The following is an 18,422-nucleotide window of genomic DNA, read 5'->3' as shown; positions in this document are numbered from 1 at the left end:
TGTAGGCTTGCATGCCAAATGCAGTTGTGTGGGCACACATGTTTGGATGAATGTGTATGTAAGTAAACATGTCCGTGATGTCACGCATGTATGTTGTTTTTGGCTGCATGTATCAGCACTGTGTACATGTGCATGTGTGTGTATTTGACAAGAGTGCAACAGTGATGCAACATGGATGCATGTGACAGCGGTATGTGGAAGCCTGATTGGCAGATGTGACATGGATGCCCGTCTGAACACTGCGACACTTGGCAGAGGTGTACACATGCATGCAAGTGTGGTGGTGTGTGTACATGTGTGGTGCACTTCCTGTGTTGCATGTGATGTCTGGCTCACCTTTGGCTGCTCATTCTGTTGTATGTGTATGGATGGTGGTGGCAGTTGTGATATGGCTCATGTGTGTGAGTTGTAATGACATGTGTGTTGGGGATTGTGATGACATGTCTGAGGTTTGCCAATGACACTCATGTACAACTGTCATGTGTGTATGTGTCCATTGTACAGTGCCCTGATGCCTGTGTTTTGTTTCTCCCTGTCTGCAGCGTCAACTGATGAAGAGGGCGGAGAAGGTGCTGTGGAGCACAGCGGCGGGGATCCCACCACCAGCCGGAGACGCAAGGCCCGGCTCCCCTCCCATGTTGTCATCTCGTCGGGGAGTGAGGAGTCCGGTGCCGCGTCCCAGGCCGCAGCTGCCGGGGGGAGGTCCAAGAGGCGGAGGTTGGAGTTGGACTCCTCGGCAGCAGAAGGGGCAGCTGGGACCCCACAGGGCCCAACAGGGGAAGATGGCACGGAGTCATCCAGGTTGGTGGGGGGTTTGGTGGAGGAGGAGGCCGTGCAAGCACCAGAGATGGGGTCTGGAGGTGGGGATCCCACTGGTGCTAGTGGTGCAGTGCAGGACCAGGGACAGGAGGCAGCACAGGCCGCCGCAGAGGTTCCAGTGTGCAATCCTGTCCCTGATCCTGTCCCTGCATCATCTTGCACCAGCAGGGATGCCTACGTCCAGACCCGTTTTCAGGCAGGGGATGAGCTCACGTCAACTGGCCTTCCTCTGCCTGCGGACATGGCTATCCAGGTCCGGGTTGAGCCTGTCCTGGCTGGTGTGGCGTTGCGTCAACGGGCCATGCGAGGTGACCTGCAGTCTTTTCATGAAGAGACTGCACGTCATCTCGAATGGCTCGTTGACCACGTCAGCCTGCTGGGATAGGTCAACCAGGCCGGATTCCTCCGTCTGATGGGGCTTGCTCCGACCCCCTCCTCAACTGGACCCCCTACGCGCCAGTCGTCCTCTGTGCCATCTTCCCACCCATCAGTCACCTGGGTGCCCTGTGGAGCTGCCTCTGACGGTGCGGCCAGGCTGGCGGAGGAGGCATCCCTGCCACAGTCGGGAGTCGGACGTCCAGCAGGGGTGGCCACATCTACGACTGCACCCCAGCCGGCAGAGGATGTGCAGGCAGCAGGAGGCAGTGCACGGGCAGAGGCACAGCAGCAGCAGCAACGTGGTGGGAGCCATGAAGGCTCGGGGCCTTCAACATCGGAGGGGGAGGCATCGGCCGGAGGGCAGGAGGACCCAGGACAGAGAGTGTCTTCCGTGTGGCAGCGGTTGGGCCATGCCATAGATGCGGAGCGGCAGCGGGCGGAAGAGGCACGGCTCACAATGGTCAGGGTGGAGAACTCCATGCGGAGGGCCCTGAGGCGGGCCGAGTGCCTCGAGGCAATCCGCAGGGGTTTGGAGGTGGAGACGTCGACGGCCCTGCGGCCCCTCAGGGCCATGGAGGAGGACCGCCTCCGGGACATTGAGGAGGAATTCGATGATGCCCTGGCCCGGGACATCCACAAGTGAGCCGTGAAACTAGCCCGCTGCCCTTATACATAGTTATGTAGGTAGTGTTAGGTTTCATTTTTGTTTTTATTTTATTTGGACCTTTCGGACACTGGCCACATTTTTGTATATAGTTTATTTTATTAGGTAGTGTAGTTGGATAGGTTTCCTTTATTTTGTTGGGATAATGGACCCTGGCTTGTTCCCATGTACATAGTTGACAGTTGGATTGTATTTTTTTTCACTTTTTAACCATGGAGCAATGGCTTTCTTTTCTATTTCCCATTGGATTTTGGACATTGACTTTGTACAACATTACTTTGGGATTTTATTTTTGGTTTTGCTTTTTTTAACGGACATGCTTCTTTTCATTTTTGCACATTCACGTTTCTGTTCATTTTTTATTCTATTTATGTTTCCTTTAATACATTTTTTTTGGTGAACTTCAATGTGTGGTATCTCATTGGTTTCATGCATTTCATGATATGTGTTTTGAGATTCACTGACACCCATTGGGTGTATGTGAGGGAAATGTGTTTGTTTCGGAACTTGCAATTGGTGTTCTGTGATGTAATTGCAAATTATGAATGGGTGGATGCAATACTCGGGTGGGTGTTTTGCATTTGGAGGCTGACCATAGGGACCAGGGATCTAGATTGTGATGACATGTTGGCTGGGGAACATGAGTTGCACATGGGTGGGGGCCTTCTGGCAGGTGCCCCACAGTGCTGGGGGGTGGGGATGCTGGGAGACATGGGTGGGGGCCTGGTGGAGGCTGCCCCTGGTGACTGGGGGGGTGGGGGTGGTGGGAGACATGGGTGGGGGCCTGGTGGAGGCTGCCCCTGATGACTGGGGGGGGTGGGGGTGGTGGGAGACATGGGTGGGGGCCTGGTCGAGGCTGCCCCTGGTGACTGGGGGGGTGGGGTGGTGGGAGACATGGGTGGGGGCCTGGTGGAGGCTGCCCCTGGTGGCTGGGGGTGGGGGTGCTGGGAGACATGGGTGGGGCCTGGTGGAGGCTGCCCCTCGTGACTGGGGGGGTGGGGGTGGTGGGAGACATGGGTGGGCGCCTGGTGGAGGTTGCCCCTGGTGACTGGGGGGGTGGGGGTGGTGGGAGACATGGGTGGGGGCCTGGTGGAGGCTGCCACTGGTGACTGGGGGGGTGGGGGTGGTGGGAGACATGGGTGGGAGCCTGGTGGAGGCTGCCCCTGGTGGCTGGGGGGTGGGGGTGCTGGGAGACATGGGTGGGGGCCTGCTGGCAGGTGCCCCACAGTGCTGGGGTTGGGGATGGTGGGGAACATGAGTTGCACATGGGTGGAGGCCTGCTGGCAGGTGCCCCACAGTGCTGGGAGGTGGGGGTGGTGGGGGACATGAGTGGGGGCCTGCTGGCAGGTGCCCCACAGTGCTGGGGGGTGGGGGTGGTGGGGAACATGAGTTGGACATGGGTGGGGGCCTGCTGGCAGGTGCCCCACAGTGCTGGGGGGTGGGGGTGGTGGGAGACATGAGTTGGACATGGGTGGGGGCCTGCTGGCAGGTGCCCCACAGTGCTGGGGGGTGGGGGTGGTAGGGAACATGAGTTGGACATGGGTGGGTGCCTGCTGGCAGGTGCCCCACAGTGCTGGGGGGTGGGGGTGGTGGGAGACATGGGTGGGGGCGTGGTGGTGGGTGCCCCTGCACTGCTGGGGGGTGGGGGTGGTGGGGAACATGAGTTGGACATGGGTGGGGGCCTGCTGGCAGGTGCCACACAGTGCTGGGGGTGGGGGTGGTGGGAGACATGAGTTGGACATGGGTGGGGGCCTGCTGGCAGGTGCCCCACAGTGCTGGGGGGTGGGGGTGGTGGGGAACATGAGTTGGACATGGGTGGGGGCCTGCTGGCAGGTGCCCCACAGTGCTGGGGGGTGGGGGTGGTGGGAGACATGGGTGGGGGCCTGGTGGAGGCTGTCCCTGGTGACTGGGGGGTGGGGGTGCTGGGAGACATGGGTGGGGGCCTGGTGGAGGCTGCCCCTGGTGGCTGGGAGGTGGGGGTGCTGGGAGACATGGGTGGGGGCCTGGTGGTGGCTGCCCCTGCACTGCTGGGGGGTGGGGAACATGCGTTGGACATGGGTGGGGCCTGCTGGCAGGTGCCCCACAGTGCTGGGGTGGGGGTGGTGGGGAACATGAGTTGGACATGGGTGGGGGCCTGGTGGAGGCTGCCCCTGGTGACTGGGGGTGTGGGGGTGCTGGGAAACATGGGTGGGGGCCTGGTGGTGGGTGCCCCGGCACTGCTGGGGGGTGGGGGTGGTGGGAGACATGGGTGGGGGCCTGGTGGAGGCTGCCCCTGGTGGCTGGGGGGTGGGGGTGCTGGGAGACATGGTTGGGGGCCTGCTGGAAGGTGCCCCACAGTGCTGAGGGGTGGGGGTGGTGGTGAACATGAGTTGGACATGGGTGGGGGCCTGCTGGCAGGTGCCCCACAGTGCTGGGGGTGGGGGTGGTGGGGAACATGAGTTGGACATGGGTGGGGGCCTGCTGGCAGGTGCCCCACAGTGCTGGGGGGTGGGGGTGGTGGGAGACATGGGTGGGGGCCTGGTGGTGGGTGCCCCGGCACTGCTGGGGGGTGTGGGTGGTGGGAGACATGGGTGGGGGCCTGGTGGAGGCTGCCCCTGGTGGCTGGGGGGTGGGGGTGCTGGGAGACATGGTTGGGGGCCTGCTGGCAGGTGCCCCACAGTGCTGGGGGGTGGGGGTGGTGGGGAACATGAGTTGGACATGGGTGGGGGCCTGCTGGCAGGTGCCCCACAGTGCTGGGGGTGGGGGTGGTGGGGAACATGAGTTGGACATGGGTGGGGGCCTGCTGGCAGGTGCCCCACAGTGCTGGGGGGTGGGGGTGGTGGGAGACATGGGTGGGGGCCTGGTGGTGGGTGCCCCTGCACTGCTGAGGGGTGGGGGTGGTGGGGAACATGAGTTGGACATGGGTGGGGGCCTGCTGGCAGGTGCCCCACAGTGCTGGGGGGTGGGGGGGTGGGAGACATGGATGGGGGCCTGGTGGAGGGTGCCCCTGGTGGCTGGGGGTGCAGGGGGAAATGCGTTGGTGGGCAGTAGTGCAAGTTGACATGTGGGTTGGCTGGGGGGCATGGCCATGGTGGATGGGGTGCCTGCAGGACATGTGCAGGGTAGGCCCCTGTGCAATTCACGTGTGGTGCTCCCCGCGCACCCCTGTAATACACGTAGCCTGATGGAATTGCGTGTGGAACTTCCCACGCACCCCTGGAATACACGTACCCTGCTGAAATCGCGTGTGAAACTTGCCCCGCACCCCGAAATACACGTACCCTGCTGAAATCGCGTGTGGCACTTCCCGCGCACCCCTGAGATATGCGTACCCTGCTCGCACGGGCCCAATTGCGTGTGCAAATTCCCGCGCACCCCTGAAATACACGTACCCTGATGGAATCACGTGTGGAACTTCCCACGCACCCCTGGAATACACGTACCCTGCTGAAATCGCGTGTGAAACTTACCCCGCACCCCGAAATACACGTACCCTGCTGAAATCGCGTGTGGCACTTCCCGCGCACCCTTGAGATACGCGTACCCTGCTCGCACGGGCCCAATCGCGCGCGGACATTCCCACGCACCCCTGAAATACACGTACCCTGATGGAATCGCATGTGGAACTTCCCGCGCACCCCTGGAATACACGTACCCTGCTGAAATCGCGTGTGAAACTTGCCCCGCACCCCGAAATACACGTACCCTGCTGAAATCGCGTGTGGCACTTCCCGCGCACTCCTGAGATACGCGTACCCTGCTCGCACGGGCCCAATCGCGTGTGGAAATTCCCGCACACCCCTGAAATACACGTACCCTGCGGAAATAGCATGTGGAACTTCCCGCGCACCCCTAAAATACGCGTACCCTGCTCGCACAGAGCCAATCGCGTGAGGTACTTCCCGCGCACCCCAGTGATACACGTAGCCCGCTTGCCATGCTGGTACAGGGTTAGCGCAGCCCTTTGCGCTGGATTGGGTATATTGATGGCTTTTCCCTGCGCGAGAGGCGTTCTTGGGGGCGTAACTGGCGCTGCTGCAGGGTCGCTGCGCCACTGTGCGCCACGGCTGGTTTTGGTGGCTGGAATCCATGAATACGCTGTGCGCGGAAATGGATTTTAGCGCACGCGGCTGGCGCAGGGATTCGCACGCGCACACTGTGCGCCAGCCGCGTGCGCCACTTGTGCGCTGAATTCTACGAATTACCCCCAAAGTGTCACAGGTTCAAATCCTGGTCTCGCACTTAGAGGCTGTTCTCTGGCATGAAGTCAGTACATATTGGAATCTACAAACAAGAAATGTGGGTGATTGGCAGAGCTGCATTGCCTTTCATCAATAATCACCTTATCTCTTATAAATCATGGACCTGTATCAGCATAAAATGCAAAACATAGGTTTAAGAAAAGGGTTTAAAAGACGACGTTTTATTTAAACTTTCAATTGTGGATGTATTCAAAGTTACAAATACCTTATTATGTTCATGGCAAAATGCAGTGTTTTCTCTTGGCTTACACTTCGTCATTACAGTAGTAGCGATTAGGTCGTTTAGGCATGCAGACATATTTAATGCTCTGATTTGCCTTGAATCAAAGAAGGTTAGTTTTACAGCGAAATCACTGACAAACTCACATGTTCACTTCAGCCCTGCATACAGGTCCCCATGTGGGGGAGGTTAAGACTCCACAGATACTTGCCTTGACCATCTGGAATGTAGAACTTGCATTTACCTTTAATTGACATGAAATTCCCAAGTGCCCACCCTGTCAAATATTGCTATTAAGTGTCCAGATAGTCACATATTCAGCGGACTCAGTATTATTTGCTGATGTCCAGCCACTTACAAATTGCCTGTAATTGTCACAAAACACTCAGGCACTACCCCCATTGCCCAAGATCACCATGAAATGCCCGTGCTGTTGCCCTATTTTCCATGATCACTATGAAATGCCCAGGAGCCTGGCCTATTGCCAGGGATTGCCATTAACTGCGCAAGTAGTCACAATGTTGACAAGACGTCTCATTAAACGACCAGATACTCACTAAGTTGCTATCAAATGTCTTTGTATGCATTGAATTTCCAGGGCAATGCCCCATTGACAAGTATTCGCAACAGTGCCCTGGCACTTTCACTATGGGCAAGGATTTAGATCAAATGTACGAGCCCATGGTTTCAAATCCCATATCTGTGTCCCTTTGCCAAGGATCACCATCAAATCCCAGTTTCTTACCCTATTGTAAAGGAGCGCAAAGAAATGCCCACTTACTTGTTAATTTGTAATATTTGCCAGGTGCTCACCCTGCTGCCTTTAATCCCCTCCAACACACTTTTCCCTGTGTCTTCCAAACTGTCATGGTGAAAGAGGGTGATGAAACAAAGCTGCATTCCCCACAAGTGCAGGGGAATGAACCCTGATCAAAGCATGAGGAGAAGAGTGAAGGGTTCCCCCACTCTATCTGACCCACATGCCTACCTTATCCCATTGACGTTTACATCAGGACGTTTGTTGGGACCTGCAGCGTTTGGGGCACAGCAGTGCAGCATTGTTGTGCTTCTCAGGCCCAGCTGCTTTCCCACTGTCATTCGCAGGAAGAAAATGGTGGTGGGATGGGCTGTGAATTAAAGTAAGACTGCAACCTGATTTATTCTTCTTCACCATCCTAGCACCCTGCTGCCATTAACAGAAGTCACCAGGTGACCATAGCAGGAAGACGAAGCAAAACCGAGGCTGCAAGAGACATGCTTGGCAGTCCTGCACTTCCCTTGGTCCAGCTGCCTACAGCAGTAAAAACAGGGAAACAGACACGACAAATGAAGAGCAAGAATCCAAACGGTGTCCACCTTTTGTGGGGCTACAAGGAAGAGTGAACATGGAGCCATTTCCCTTGTGTTGCTTCCATGAGGCATACTGTCAGAAAGGCTCTTATTTCTTTCATTACTGGCCTCATCCTAGATGACATGGCCAGGGAATGGCAAAAGACGGCATAGGCAGGTTTAAGAAAGGTGGGCAGGACTGCATCTGAAGGACAATTATGTCATCTGTTTTGTCTCGCCAAGTGCATCACTTTACTTGATTACTTTTGGGTCCCTGGGTAGGGCTAATGGGTCAAATCTTACGAAGCACAGGCAATGCCAACGGTTTTGACTTTTGAGAAGGCATGGAAAAGGCAATTGCCAGCCACAGCCGTTGTGGTATTAACTGACACTAGCAGTAACTGGTATTAACTGGCACTAGCAGGGGCAACATTGTGCGAATATCTAGGCCGCTAATAGTAGTTCCTGGCAAATGCCTAATACTAATGCACAAGCCAAAACTACTGGCTTTGGCACTGCTAGTTTTTAACAGGACTTCAGATACACACATCCTGCTAATAAATCGATTGGCTGAGTCAACTTGTTGTAGACATGTTTATTACATCAGCAGAGGGTTTACAACTCCAATTAAGCCATTAACTCTCAGAAGACTGCTTTGAAAAAGCCCGTCCTGCCCCCAGGCACTTTGAGTGTGCACCTTTTGATGAAAGGTGTGATTAATGCAATCTCCAAGAGTTCCCCTGAGGTGGTGCTCTGGGCAGTGAGGGGTAGGAACAGGGTGGGAATGGCCATGGGGATAAGCATAGCCATGGGCAGTCAAGGCAGTCAATGGGTGGGAAAATAAGCAAACAACACCGCCAAGCTGTGTGGCACTCCTCATATGCCTTTTCTCCCTATCTGTATTTTAATGCAATACTTTAGGCTTATAGGTGGCGCAAGCGACACTGAGAGGCTCAAACTAAAAATGAAAAGCTAGGAAATCATTTTAAATCATCTATCGTCAAGGGGGTAATTACATTGTTGCTTGCCCTGCAATAGTGGTCTTCGCGTGGTGATTGATTGGCATAATAGGTGTTGGCAGCAGTGCACTGCCCCCTCACTGAGTAACAGGAAACAACTCATTCAAGGAAGAGCAGTCGCATAGAATGGAAAACAATGAGAAAGAACATTTTAAAACCGATCATATAAGAGAATAAAATAATACAATGTTTTAAAATAAATACCTATCTGTTTCTTTTCAACTGTCTTACAGTACGCGGGGACCTTCCTGAATAGGTCATGATAATCATGACAACGATAGGTTCTTTATATAGCGCTTTACGCCTAAGCGCTGTACATAGAACATATTTGTATACATGAATCATCCCAACCGAAGTGGTTTCTTAGGTAGCCAGTGATTGGTTAAAGCAAAACGTTGTGGAAGCGATATTTTTGCACCCACTATGCAGCACTTTCCCTACATATTCTAGGACTGGAGTTTATTTATATAATTGTACCAGTCCTAAAATATGTTGGGGGTATGTATTGCCTATAGTTTCCTTTTTTCTGATTCATTTTGAAGTAGGTAGGGTTTTGGGGACGCGTGGAATCCTAACACTAAACATATCCAATCAGAAACCTTTGGAATTGGATAATGGGAGCTTGCAACGTTCTGTCCTGCTTGATGAATCAGGCAGTCATGTCTATGATGGCAGAGCTTGCTGTGACTTTAAATATTCCACATGATGCACGTGCATTACATGTTTTATGTGTTCTGTATGTTTTTCAGATGTACATTACAAGCACGATAAAGGCCAAAGGAACACGGCTTGCAAAACCCGTTCTTTGCCTGGGACTAATGTGCTCAGCATTTCTCACTGGAGTGAACAGAGTGGCAGAATATCGAAATCACTGGTCAGATGTGATAGCAGGATTTCTTATTGGAATATCGATAGCAGTGTTTTTGGTATGTATGCATATATATATATTTTTTTTAATTTTACTGCACCTTGAGATTTCTTTTGCTTATTGAAGCATGTATTAAGGCTCTTGTCAAATGTCAAAGACATATCTTTAATGAGAAAGAAAAATATGAAATGCAAAACAGTTTGAAACATACTCTTGAAACCTCGATCAAAGTACTAAAGTAATCACACTACCATCCATTGCTATTATTCAGGTCTATTGACGAGCTATCCAAAAGCATGTCTCTCTCTGTCCACCAAAAGCAATACAGAACATTAATTAAAACGAGTAATTTGAAAACGAAATTCCACTCGAAGTGGAGGCTACACGCTGGAAGGGCCAACGAGCAGAGCATGGAAATATCTAGCAGGAAATCAACGACAACTGGAGTCACTGATTCAAAATAACTCCCGCCTCCTATCCGGCCTTCTTGCTTCCCATGAGGCTGATTATCAGAAAAGCAGCAGAGAGTGTCTGTCTATCAGCAGCCATTGATTACACACTGTAGGCCCGATTCATGGAATACTTGCACGTTTCAAAGTGACTTTGCACTGCTGAAAAATCATTTTTTCAGTACAAAATGAACTTCGCCCTGAACAAATACACTTTGCAAAGTTCTATGAATCAGAGTTTGTGTTGGCAGTGCAAAGTAACTTTGCACCGGGCAAAACATTCCATGATTCGGGCCCTGTGAGTATAAGGGTAAGGGGTAACTTTCTTTATTGCTAAAAAGGATTCACAATTACTCAGTGGATCCTCATTCAACACAATAACACGTCAGGTTCGGAGAATGTGATAGATAATGCAGGTCCCGCACTTAGAGACAGAAATCAGGCACACTATGAGACTTTGGGCCAGATTTACAGAAGCATTTTACAATGGCGCAATCCCATTGAAAAAAAGGCTTTGTGAATCAGGGCCTTTCCTCGAAAAACATCTGCAGAAAGCAAAGCCCTTGGGAGGAAGACTATGGACATGCCAACGACATCAGGCATGCAGACGCATATCGGACTGTAGGACTGCACACCTCACGGGTACTGGAGGTACTGGAGGAATGCCATAACCAGGTTTGGAGAATGACTCTAGGGATGGACCAGTGTGTGCGTGTGTGTGCGCATGGAATACCCCCGTTATACTTAACATTCATTTTTGGTACATGGCTACTAATTGTGTAACATAATGAAATCAAGAATGAGACACATAAAGCACAAGAAAGGAATATCCATAACTTTATCAAGCACAATACAACTATCTGCTTCATTGGGAATAACATTTATGAGATGCAAAATGGTAAGGAGAATTGGAAAACTTCCAAAACTAGATCTGAGAAAAATGTTCTGTATCCCAGAAGGATGTTTAAGAATGTTTAAGATTTAATGACATACTTGAGGTCTAAAACACAGTTTAGCAGAGAACGTTTGTGGGACTATGCAAAGGAGATCCCAGAGTGCATCAAAAAATCTATGCAGTATATGTTGCCAGAACTACACTCAGATGGTATTTCCCCCAGGGAAATTAAATATACTCACAGAGGTCCAATGTGCAAAAATCCAAAAGGTGACTCTCATTATACTTACACATACGTGTATGCCTACACGGTCCTGAAAAATTGATTGGAGAATCTATTAAAAATGAGGAGTGAGATAAAGGAGAAGGCGGTGGTGACCATTCCATTTAATATTTAAGGCCAAAACTACATATGAAGTGGAACTTCCAAGGTAGCAGCAATGTTGTACACTTATCAGGACCCTGTGCCCTGAAAATGGTGCTTGGTAAAATTTCTTGATAAGCGTTATTCTTAGTGTGATTGGGTTTGTGGCTTGTCCAAATTAAGTTGGCGTTTCCTTTTGTACTTTCGTCCTCCCACTTCCCATTGTGCCAGTTTCCCTGACTCCTTTCTTGCATGGTGAGTAGTTTCTGCTCATGTGTTGATCACTCAGCTCGCGCATGCATGCTTCTCCCCATTCCAGTCCTTCCTTAGCTCTTGGGCATGAGCTGTTCTTCAGCAGCCCTGCTCTGTCATAGCGTGCTTTCCTGTCTGCACTCCCTTTGGTTTCCAGATCAGGTTAACTTCCACCCTCATGTCCCTGGGATGTTATCTGGGCAAGGGTTTTCGTAACATTGTGTTTGATTGGGTTCCTTCGCAGTTGTGTCCTTCTGGGTTTCCAACTTCCTATCTTTGACGGAGATTATAGCATAATTATTTTGGACTCTTATTGTGGAAGGCTGCTATTTTCTCCCTGTCCTGTGGTTGTGGGATTTTTACCACCTTCCATCCTGTCATAGCTCTGCAATCTGGAATCATATAGGACCCACCAGAGTGATGTCCTTCTCGCTTCCCACTGTGTAAGGAACTTGTGAGTGGGTTACCTCAGGGCTTTAGGGTACTAAGACATCCCAGAAAATGTGGTAATCTGGTTCTTATTTGTTTCAGGTGTATAGCAGGTACCAAGCTGGCTCCATAGTGGATATTTAACCATCTTGATAGAGGACTAATGCTACTGCTATTGGCAATATTCCATGTATGCTTATACTGAAAGGGCACCTTCAGACTGCCAGTCCATAGATGATGTGTTGATGCATGAAAAGGTGATATTCCTACCACGTCTACTGTCAAAATAGTTGGCATTTTCATATTGTTATTATAACCTGTTAGCAGGGATGTAGGCATTTGATGAACTTTGAAATTGGTGAGGTGTACATTTTGGTGGCCAGGAATTAAACAAGTGTGAATTATGTAAAGTCATAATGTGTGTCTGAGTTAAAGGCACAATAGTGGCACATGCAGGAGAACAGTGCCATTCACTAACATACACTGTCCCTGGCATAGGATCTCTATGATCTTTTTGGTAGAACTACTTGAGTTAGAAGGATTTACAACCATCCTATTACTGGGAAACATGCTCACCAATATGTCACATTGTATTAGGCTTAAAGAGGTTCCATCTGTTCCAGTGTTAGCAGGGATATGTGTTAAGGATATTATTTGATAATGTGTATTACCTAATCCTATTGCAGAAACGATGGGGAGGAGTCTCCATTTATTTAATATTTTGGGTGTCCCTAGGCAAAATAATCAAGTAGATAGTTCAAAAGGGTTTTCAGCCTTTTTTTGACAATATGGGTTTCATGTTTGTATGTTTCTAGATGTGCCCTGGGATTATGGTTTCCAAGGGGTATTTACAAAAAAGTTGATGAAACATTTCAGAATGGAATATCAAATGTAAGGCAAGCAACCCTACACAAGGTTTGCACACAGACAAAGAAACAAAGCCCCACAATTCTGGTTAGGGCAAAAAGTGTGGAATCCCACAAAATAGCTTCATGTTCTAAGATTTGACAAAATAATTGCACTGTCTTAAGATGTAAAACGCCATTAAGACAAGCACCAAAACTGCCAACAGGAATTTGAATGCATCTTTCATCCAGGTGGGCATCAAGGAGAATAGATAACTGATCCAGCTATTGTCCTCAAAGTCATCCACTTCCTCCTCCATTTTATCTTGCAGCTCTTTCAAGGAGTATACGGCCTCTGTCAAGGCCCAATTCTCCTCAAAATGTGCAGGTGCACATGTACAGCAACATGACACTATCTTTGTGCACACTCCTCCCTCCATGGCTGTGAGGAGGTCAGAACATACCTGTTCTGTAGGGTCATTAATCTGAATGCTCTTAAATCCTCCTTGATGGCATTGAAGCCTTTTATTGTGGCATTAATAGTTTGTAACAGTTCCCACCTAATTAACTGGATCCAGTGTGCATTTGCTGCTGCTTGCATGCCAGGTATTAGAAAGGATGTGAAGGATGTTGTTTTACCAAACAACGTATGACTCTCTGGGATTTCATCAAATGCAGCATTGGTTTCCTTGGAAAAATAGTTTGTTCTTTTTGTGAGTTTTAGGCCTAGGGATTTTTTCTTTCTGTTGTGTGCCATTGGAGGAAAAGTCCCAATATCAACCTCACTTTGTGGTATTACTAATGCTGGTGCATTTAGTAGCACTATTGTACATATGCCAACCCAGTTGGGTGGAAGCTGCATAAAAGCTCTTGTACTGCAAGTCCCGTAATTGTCCATTAGTACAGCTGTGCCAACTTTCATACCTGGTAAATCCATAATGCATTTGCACCCGTCATTGTTACCAAGCTTTACTGAACCATTATTTCTAAAGTATAATATCAGTGCTTGTAGTTTGGTTATAGGTAGTGGTCCTGCTTCATCTGCCACCCATGTTAAAAATGTTGCAGTTTCTTTCCATTCCTCACGGCACACTCTGTCTGTGTTTTTTCTCACTTCTATTGGCGCAGTCCATACTGCCTCTGCTTTGCATCCCATTATCCCATTAACCCATCCTCCTAAGGAAAATAATTTCCCTTTGATTTGCAATTATGGTCTGTCGGCACAATGAGGTATCAAATTAAACTGGGCATCTGTACACCTTAATATCTGGTGATCCACTACTTCAACATGTCCTCTTTTTGGTACTTGAGCACCTTACTTTTCATTCTTATATTCTCCATCATGTGTGTCTCTTTTACATAGTTGTGTACATATGGGAATTCGGATCCTGTGAGATACTTCATCATGGCCGATTGTCCCTGAAATTTTCTTATGGTCTGGAATACTGCGAGATGTGCTAAGCCGTGTGCTCTGGACTCAGGTACTTCTTGAGGTATAAATACTCGAGAGGCTGTCATGGCATAGCCGGATAAGTGAGCAAACAAAGCAGCTTTCACTTGATCTCTCTCTTCCCACCTTTTCCATTGACCTATAACATGAGTTTCGTTCAATATTTATGAAACTATCAAAATACCTTCTCATGTAATATTCATCATCTGTAATTCGACTCCTAGCCCTCACTTTCTCCACAACTGGGCGGAATACCATTTCCTGCTCTAACTGGAAATCTACTTGTTTTTTAACTTCTTCACTAACATTATGCCATAGGGACACATTTATCTTATCATAATCTGTCAAATGCAGTGTGAGATCAAATAAGAAATAAAAATAACAAAAGAGAAAGAGGAAAACAGAAGGAACACAATAGCCATCATGTCAATTGGTTGTAGATGTGACCTGCAGCCTGTTGATTGGAGTATTATGAATATATCAGGAACCTAAGGATATGAAAACATTCATACAGTTTACTTGTACCGAGAAATAGTAGGTTATTCTTTTTCAATGGTGAGTGAGGCGAGCAGTATACACCTTTTTCAAAACATTTTACAACCACATATAATGACAATAATAAAAGATTTGATTAATGATTTTCAAACAACATCCATTATCATGTGATTCATTGAAAAATATAGAAATAGTGCTGATAAAAAACAAAAATTTAAAAATGTGGCTGATCAAAAATAGTCCTAATTAAAATGTAGAGATAGAAAAGTAAAACAAATAGTCTGTTATAGATGTATGCTCTTGTGAAAAATAGTATAAACAATATTCCCAATAAAAATGTAAAGATAGAAAAGTAGAAAAAATTGTCTGTTATAGATATATGTTCTTGTAAAAAAATAGTCCTTAATACTGTGCTGCTGATGTACTCAAAAAGTCCTCAGCATCATCTCCTTTCATACTGTTTCAGTGATAGATCGTCAGTGTTCCTCAAGGGGTGCAGCATGATTTATATCTCCTTTATTCCCAAGTTCCTTATTCCTTTATCTTCTTTCTCAGCATGCACTTGAGCGCTTGTCCTGGGTCTGTTTTAGTTCTCTCCTCCCTCGGGATACTGGTAGTTGTGCAGGGAGGCAGCACTCTTATGTTGGCTATGTTGACCGACAGAAGAAAGTTGACAACTGCAGTAGTATTCAATTATATTTTCAGGCTGATTCATGGAATAATTAGCGCGGCGCAAGTGGGCAAAAACGTGCGAATCGCAGTGGAATAGCGAAAATCGCAGTGCAAGTGCGAAAATCGCACGAAAAGCAGCGCACATTGATTCATGGAAGTCCGTGCGCGAGAAAACCAGCGGATGTGCGATAAAAAAGTGCGCGGTGCACGTTGGCGCACAGGCCATCTAACAGCGTGCGCCAGGTCACAGCGAAAATCGCACAGGCCACAGCGAAATTCGCACATAGCGCGGCGCACGCAACAAAAGTAGGCGGAACACGGGCGTAACACTCGGAATGGGGAACAACTTGCCAAAACGTGGGCGTCACGGGGGAAGTACAGGGCACAAGTGCGCGGAACGCCCACACGCTCGCCTCCAACACGTATTCATGGAATAGAATAGGGCAAAAAAGCGCACGCTCAAACCAGCGCACAGGCACAAACACGACCGCCACAAGAAAGCAGGCGGTAGTGTCTCTGCGGCTGTAAGAAATGTGTGCCAAAAGGTGCGCCAACAAATAGCACCTATATACTGCCATGATGAATGTCCTATACTGTGGCCCTCCAGGACAAATGACGTGCAAAGGGGTACGTGTATTTCAGGGGTGCGCGGGAAGTTCCACACGCGATTTCATCAGGGTACGTGTATTATAGGGGTGAGCGGGAATTTCCACACGCGATTCCAGCAGGGTACGTGTATTTCAGGGGTGCGCGGGAAGTTCCACACACGATTGGCCCAGTGCGAGCAGGGTACGTGTATTTCAGGGGTGCGCGGGAAGTTCCACACGCGATTTCAGCAAGGTATGTGTATTTCAGGGGTGCGCGGGAAGTTCCACACGCGATTTCAGCAGGGTACGTGTATTTCAGGGGTGCGCGGGAAGTTCCAAACGCGATTTCATCAGGGTACGTGTATTTCAGGGGTGCGCGGGAATTTCCACACGTGATTCCAGCAGGGTACGTGCATTTCAGGGGTGCGCGGGAAGTTCCACACACGATTGGCCCAGTGCGAGCAGGGTACGTGTATTTCAGGGGTGCGCGGGAAGTTCCGCACGCGATTTCAGCAGGGTACGTGTATTTCAGGGGTGCGCGGGAAGTTCCACACGCGATTGGCCCAGTGCGAGCAAGGTATGTGTATTTCAGTGGTGCGCGGGAAGTTCCACACGCGATTGGCCCAGTGCGAGCCAGGTACGTGTATTTCAGGGGTGCGCGGGAAGTTCCACACGCGATTTCAGCAAGGTATGTGTATTTCAGGGGTGCGCGGGAAGTTCCACACGCGATTTCAGCAGGGTACGTGTATTTCAGGGGTGCGCGGGAAGTTCCACACACGATTTCAGCAGGGTATGTGTATTTCAGGGGTGCGCGGGTGTACCACACGTGAATTGGCCGTGTGGGCCCTCCCAGGTGTACGCTCCACAACCTCCACGGACCCTGCAGGCAGCCCACACCACAGGGGACTACCCTGCACCCATGCCCATGTCCGGCAGGCAGCCCATCCACCATGGGCATGCCCCCCAGCCAACCCACATGTCACCGTGCACTACTGATCAACAATGCATGTCTCCCACCACCCCCACCCCCCTGCCACCATGGGCATCCTCCACCAGGCCCCCACTCATGTCCCCACCACCCCCACCCTCCAGCCACCAGGGGCAGCCTCCACCAGGCCCCCACTCATGTCTAACACCCCCCCACCCCCCAGCCACCATGGGCATCCTCCACCAGGCCCCCACTCATGTCTCCCACCACCCCCACCCCCCAGCAGTGCAGGGGCAGCCTCCACCAGGCCCCCACTCATGTCTACCACCACCCCCACCCCCCAGCAGTGCAGGGGCGGCCTCCACCAGGCCCCCACTCATGTCTCCCACCACGCCCACCCCCAGCAGTGCAGGGGCAGCCTCCAGCAGGCCCCCACTCATGTCTCCCACCACCCCCACCCCCAGCAGTGGGGGGGCAGCCTCCACCAGGCCCCCACTCATGTCTCCCACCACCCCCAACCCCCAGCAGTGCAGGGGCAGCCTCCACCAGGCCCCCACTCATGTCTCCCACCACCCCCACCCCACTGCCACCATGGGCATCCTCCACCAGGCCCCCACTCATGTCACCCACCCCCCCACCCCCCAGCCACCATGGGCATCCTCCACCAGGCCCCCAACCATGTCTCCCCCCACCCCCCAGCAGTGCAGGGGCAGCCTCTACCAGGCCCCCACTCATGTCTCCCACCACCCCCATCCCCCAGCAGTGCAGGGGCATCCTCCACCAGGCCTCCACTCATGTCTCCCACCACCCCCACCCCCCAGCAGTGCAGGGGCAGCCTTCACCAGGCCCCCACTCATGTCTCCCACCACCCTCACCCCCCATCAGTGCAGGGGCAGCCTCCACCAGGCCCCCACTCATGTCTCCCACCACCCCCACCCCCCAGCAGTGCAGGGGCAGCCTCCACCAGGCCCCCACTCATGTCTCCCACCACCCCCACCCCCCTGCCACCATGGGCATCCTCCACCAGGCCCCCACTCATGTCTCCCACCACCCCCAACCCCCAGCAGTGCAGGGGCAGCCTCCACCAGGCCCCCACTCATGTCTCCCACCACCCCCACCCCCCAGCAGTGCAGGGGCAGCCTCCACCAGGCCCCCACTCATGTCTACCACCACCCCCACCCCCCTGCCACCATGGGCAGCCTCCAACAGGCCCCCACTCATGTCCCCCTGCACCCCCACACCCCAGCATCCAGGGTCACCCTCCACCAGGCCCCCACTCATGTCTCCCACCACCCCCACCCCCTGCCACCATGGGCATCCTCCACCAGGCCCCCACTCATGTCTCCCACCACCCCCACCCCCCAGCAGTGCAGGGGCAGCCTCCACCAGGCCCCCACTCATGTCTACCACAACCCCCACCCCCCAGCAGTGCAGGGGCAGCCTCCACCAGGCCCCCACTCATGTCTCCCACCACCCCCACCCCCCAGCCACCAGGGGCAGCCTCCAGCAGGCCCCCAC

The 18,422-nt window shown here is 51.3% G+C and overlaps 1 protein-coding gene across 1 annotated transcript in view; it reads left to right on the top strand.

Moving 5' to 3' along the window:
* The window catches only part of PLPPR5 (phospholipid phosphatase related 5), a 1,134,012-nt gene that overhangs the window by 881,637 nt on the left and 233,953 nt on the right, over positions 1–18,422 (top strand). The window contains exon 4 of the mRNA XM_069641534.1: positions 9,420–9,596. Within this exon, the coding sequence (XP_069497635.1) occupies positions 9,420–9,596 (177 nt within the window). The remainder of the gene's footprint in view (positions 1–9,419; positions 9,597–18,422) is intronic.

The sequence above is a fragment of the Ambystoma mexicanum genome, chromosome 1q (assembly GCF_040938575.1).
Source record: "Ambystoma mexicanum isolate Mex_15411 chromosome 1q, UKY_AmexF1_1, whole genome shotgun sequence".
NCBI lineage: Eukaryota > Metazoa > Chordata > Amphibia > Caudata > Ambystomatidae > Ambystoma > Ambystoma mexicanum.
This window is presented reverse-complemented; position numbering and strand designations above follow the sequence as displayed.